General features: G+C 44.5%; 1 protein-coding gene across 1 annotated transcript in view; it reads left to right on the top strand.

The window, feature by feature from the left end:
* Positions 1-3596, top strand: part of LOC101851970 — a gene marked incomplete in the record, with an annotated part of 39307 nt that extends 35711 nt beyond the window's left edge. The window contains 2 exon segments of the mRNA XM_005103868.3: positions 667-880; positions 3018-3596. Coding sequence (XP_005103925.2) covers positions 667-880; positions 3018-3518 — 715 coding nt within the window.
* Between the last annotated feature and the right edge of the window lie 874 nt (positions 3597-4470).

Genomic DNA, 4470 nt, shown 5'->3' with positions numbered 1-4470 from the left:
TATATGTGTGTGTGTGTGTGTGTGTGTGTGTGTGTGTATTATATGGATGTGTGTATGTATATGTGTATATATGCACGTTGGTGTGTGTGTATGGGGGTGGGGAAGGGGAAGGGTGCGTGCGTGCGTGCACGTGTATGTGTGTATGTGTGTATGTTATGTATTTATGTATGTGTGTAAGTATGTATGTGTGCGTGTGTGTGTGCGTGTGTGTATGTGCGTGCGTTCGTGTATGTGTATTTTCATGTGTGTTTGTGGTGGGGGTGGGTGGGTGTGTATATATGTGTGTATGTATATATTGTATGTTTTGTATGTATGTTACTATATGCGTGTGTGTGTGTGTGTGTGTGTGTGTGTGTGTGTGTGTTTGCCTACGTGTGTGTTGCGTGTGCGCGTTTGTGAGTGTCCGTGTACACACCTCTGTGTGTGTGTGTACCTGTCTGACGTCTAACACGACGTGTGGGTGGTTGGTGGGTGCTCTGGTGTGGTTTGCTTCTTCGTTCCTTTCAAACGTCTATCGTCCTTCTCTCTCCTCCTTCTTGTGTTTAATTTGTTACTCTCTTGTACCACCTCTAATTTTCTGCACTTATATGACTTTATTGTGTTGCATTAAAGTGCCGTGAAACTCCCTACAAAAAAGTAAACTAGCATGACGTGCATCTTCCACAGGTACGCCACCTTTCTCTCCCCTCTGACCGCCCTCCAGCAGAGGGAGCTGCGCGTCGTCTTCAAAGCCTTCCACGTTGCAATGGAGCTGTTCAACGTGACCTACTTCTTGATGGAAGGCAGTATGCTGGGCGCCTACCGTCACCATGGTTACATACCCTGGGATGACGATATGGACGTGGCTATAAACGGCTCGGACTGGTTTAAAGTCAAACAGGTGAGGGCGGATTTGATTTCGAATTAGTTAGGGCTGGGTCAAACCAGGGACATACTAGGATTTAGTGAGCGTCCGAGCTGGCGAATTAGAGATGAAAAATGATCGTCGGTGAATTCTAACAACCTGATATTTTAGAGAAAAAGAAAAAGAAGAAGAAGAAGAAGAAGAAGAAGAAGAAGAAGAAGAAGAAGAAGAAGAAAGACATAGTTGAGATTTGTTTAAATAAAAAGTGTGTTTGTGTGCTTGTAAGTGTGTGTGTGCGAGGGTGTGTGTGTGTGTGTGTGTGTGTGTGCGAGGGTGTGTGTGTGTGTGTGTGTGTGTGTTTGAGGGTGTGGGTGTGTGTGTGTGTGTGATCTCTTTTATGAAAGTTGAGAACTGGTCTTACTGACTCAGTAAGGCTCTTTGCCTTTGCACACTGAAGATAATTGATTGGTTCCCGCATCAGAACATCTATCGCTCTGCTAGGATGCTGTGTACCATTAGACTGCAGTCGGCTTTGACAACTTAGGGGAAAGTGAAGCAACACTGATTTCGCAATGATGATCTGTAAAACAATTTTGATGGGTACGTAAAACGTTTACATTCATTTGCGATTGTGTATCCTAGTAAACATCAGTTGGCCGTGGCAGGCAGGGTCAAGCAGCCCAACTCCTCATTTACCTATATACCTACTGACCTCAAGAAAACCTTATTCGCGGGAAAGCCTATAACTCTCCACCAAAGTGCACAATTCACACGGAAATTAAAAGGAAGCAAGCTGACCCACGCAGAAGGAGAAATACGTAACAAAAACTACAGTACCTTGGAAGCAGCCGTGGCCACTCCGAAGATAGAGTTCACTGTTGAACAACGTATTTGTATGGTTGAAACATGATTATATCGAAACAAAGCCCCCCCCCCCCCTGTACAGACACGGAATCTCTTCTGTAAACGGTTTGGAACTAGCACTAAAGATCATAAGAAAATACCAAGTAAAGTAACAGTGCCTGCGTGGGTTGCTCTCTTCCAAGTCACATAACTCTGTTGAAAATAAAAACAAGGGATAAAAACTAGGGTCACCCAGTGGAAAACCGATGCAAGTGCGCTCTCCTGGGAATGTGGCAGTGGTGATGGAGTCTGTGAGCTTCTTACAGACCCAATCTCAACCCTGTAGATTTCCACCTTTGGGGGTTCCTAAAGGATAGAATTTGTGGCTGTAACGTTCCAACTCCCCAGCAGCTGAGAGACCCTGTTACCACCAACGTCAGAGACATTCCTCTGGAGCAAATGGACAATGCCATAGAATATTTCATCAAGCGCCTCAGACGGTACATCGCCCGAAACGGACGCCACATTCAGCATGTGCTCTAACGTCCTTCAAACTTGGAATTTTTATTTGTAATTTTGTCACAATAAATCCGGATGGTGACCAAATACATCTGTGGTATATTATTGTGTTTTTTCTCTATTTTAACCGCTTTTATTGGTGTATCCATAGGTAAAGGGGTTGGGTTTTTTTGGGGGGGTAAATTGGTAAATTCTGGTAAATTCTGTGGACGCGACAGAACAGGTTGACACACTGGCATGAGTGCGGGGGATTAGTGGGTGCTCTTGTGTGGTTAGATCTTTTTTTTCTATCAAACAACTATCGTCCTGATCTCTATTACTATTTTTGTTTTTTGTTTGTTACTCTCTTGTATCACCTCTAATATTCGGCACTCATGATATGAATAAATTGCATTACTAGTTCTGTAAACTCATATTAAAACTAGATCTAAATTACACCCCCCCCCCCAAAAAAAACAAAAACAGACGTCTGTGGTGTAGCGGTAAGGCGTTTGGCTGTCGCATGCAGGAGAGCTGACTGTGATTCCAGAATGGGAAGAACATTTTTATCGACTATCTCGGTCTTACTACAAGGGTATTGTATCCTTCTAGGTCTGGGTTGGTCCTAATAGGCAAGGTTATAAGTAAGCCCGCCTTTTAAAATAATTATCTAAATCTGGTTGATGGAAGCGTACCCCCCCCCCCCCCCCCCCACCAACACCACCAACACCACCATCACCAACACCAACACCAACACCACCACCACCAACATCCCCAACACCAACATTAAAAGAAAGAAAACCTTTATTCCTTATTGTTATTCCGTTTTCAGATTCTTCACTGCATCCCCGGGTTCGACGTAGACACCAGCACGTACATGATGTACAAGTTCTTCTACGAGAAGTCGCTGCACCCGGTGGGTGAGAAATTCTACCGCTACCCGAACATAGACATCTTTTTCTACACGGAGGACTCCAAGTTCATGTGGTCGCTCTCTCGCATCAAGAAGCATCGCATGCTCTTCAAGGTCTTGGACATCTTCCCGCTCACCTACCGCCCGTTTGATGGGAAGATGGTGCCCGTGCCGAAAGACTTTGAACAGCTGTGCGCCACCATGTACGACCCGGAAAAGTGCGTTAGTCGGGATTACGACCACTTCAGGAATAGACCCATGGTCCCGTTTTATGAGTACGAGTACGTCCCGTGTGAGTTTTTCAAGAAGATGTATCCGTTTGTCGAGCGGAAGACTACACGACTTGGGAATAAGGAGGCTACCGTGGAGATAAGGAGAATAGGGAAGAAAGTGTTGAGTAACTTCACGTCTTATCATTGATTCACACAGTTAGAAGTTCTCTTTCTGGAGGTGAACGTTTATGTTTTTGGGGGTTGTTTTTTTTTCTTTTTTTTTTTTTTTTTTGAAGAGTGCAGCAGATGACAATTTATACGCCGCTGTCGTGTCGCTGGTGAAGTCCATGTTTTTTGCTATGAGCATAATGACAAGGGGAAAAAAAACAGGTTTCGGATTGATACTTCAGTTGACGGTGCAGGCAACGGTTCTCATCGCTGCTCCAAGGCCGGTGCCATTTACGTGTCTACGTTTGTATGTGAACGTTAGCCAGAGAAAAAAAACCCCAAACAAGACTCGGATGTTCACCTGCAACCCATTCGGTGAATATAAGTCGAAATTGTTGAAGACGGCCTCTCGCTGCTGAGGAGAAGAGTAGTTGTCTTAGACAGGTGGATGTCTTGGGCAGTGCTGTTATGATATTTTCCCAAAAAAACTGCAAGGGAGGAAGGGAGATGTTGTCGTTAGACCAAGTGATTGTCTTGGACAGTTGGCCCTTAGAGCAGGGTCGACTGTATAATTTGCCATCATCGTCACTGGGTAGGGGTACAGCCTGAGGAGGGTGTGCAAGGTTGGCGTTGGAAGGCGAGCTGTAATCCTGTGATAATACTGCATTTTGTTCCCTTATGTGTTTGGCTACATGATGTTGTTCCCTGGTGTGTTTGGCTACATGATGTTTTTCCTTTGTGTGTTTGGCTACATGGTGATTATACTGTGTGTGTTTGGCTGCATGATAATTTTCATGTGTGTGTTTGGCTACATGATGATGTTCCCTTGTGTGATTGGCTACATACAGGATATTCCCGTGTTTGTTTGATTACACGACGTTCTCTTGTGTATTTTGTTCACGATACCTTGTTGTTGCTGTTTCTATAAACTCTTCTACATTCCCAAGGTTAAGTGCTCACAAGTCTTTTATTTTTGCTGCCATAGTCCCATG

Source organism: Aplysia californica, unplaced genomic scaffold, assembly GCF_000002075.1.
Source record: "Aplysia californica isolate F4 #8 unplaced genomic scaffold, AplCal3.0 scaffold00393, whole genome shotgun sequence".
NCBI classification, from domain to species: domain Eukaryota; kingdom Metazoa; phylum Mollusca; class Gastropoda; order Aplysiida; family Aplysiidae; genus Aplysia; species Aplysia californica.
The sequence above is the reverse complement of the archived record's forward strand: the minus strand, read 5'-3'. Positions and strand labels throughout refer to the sequence as shown.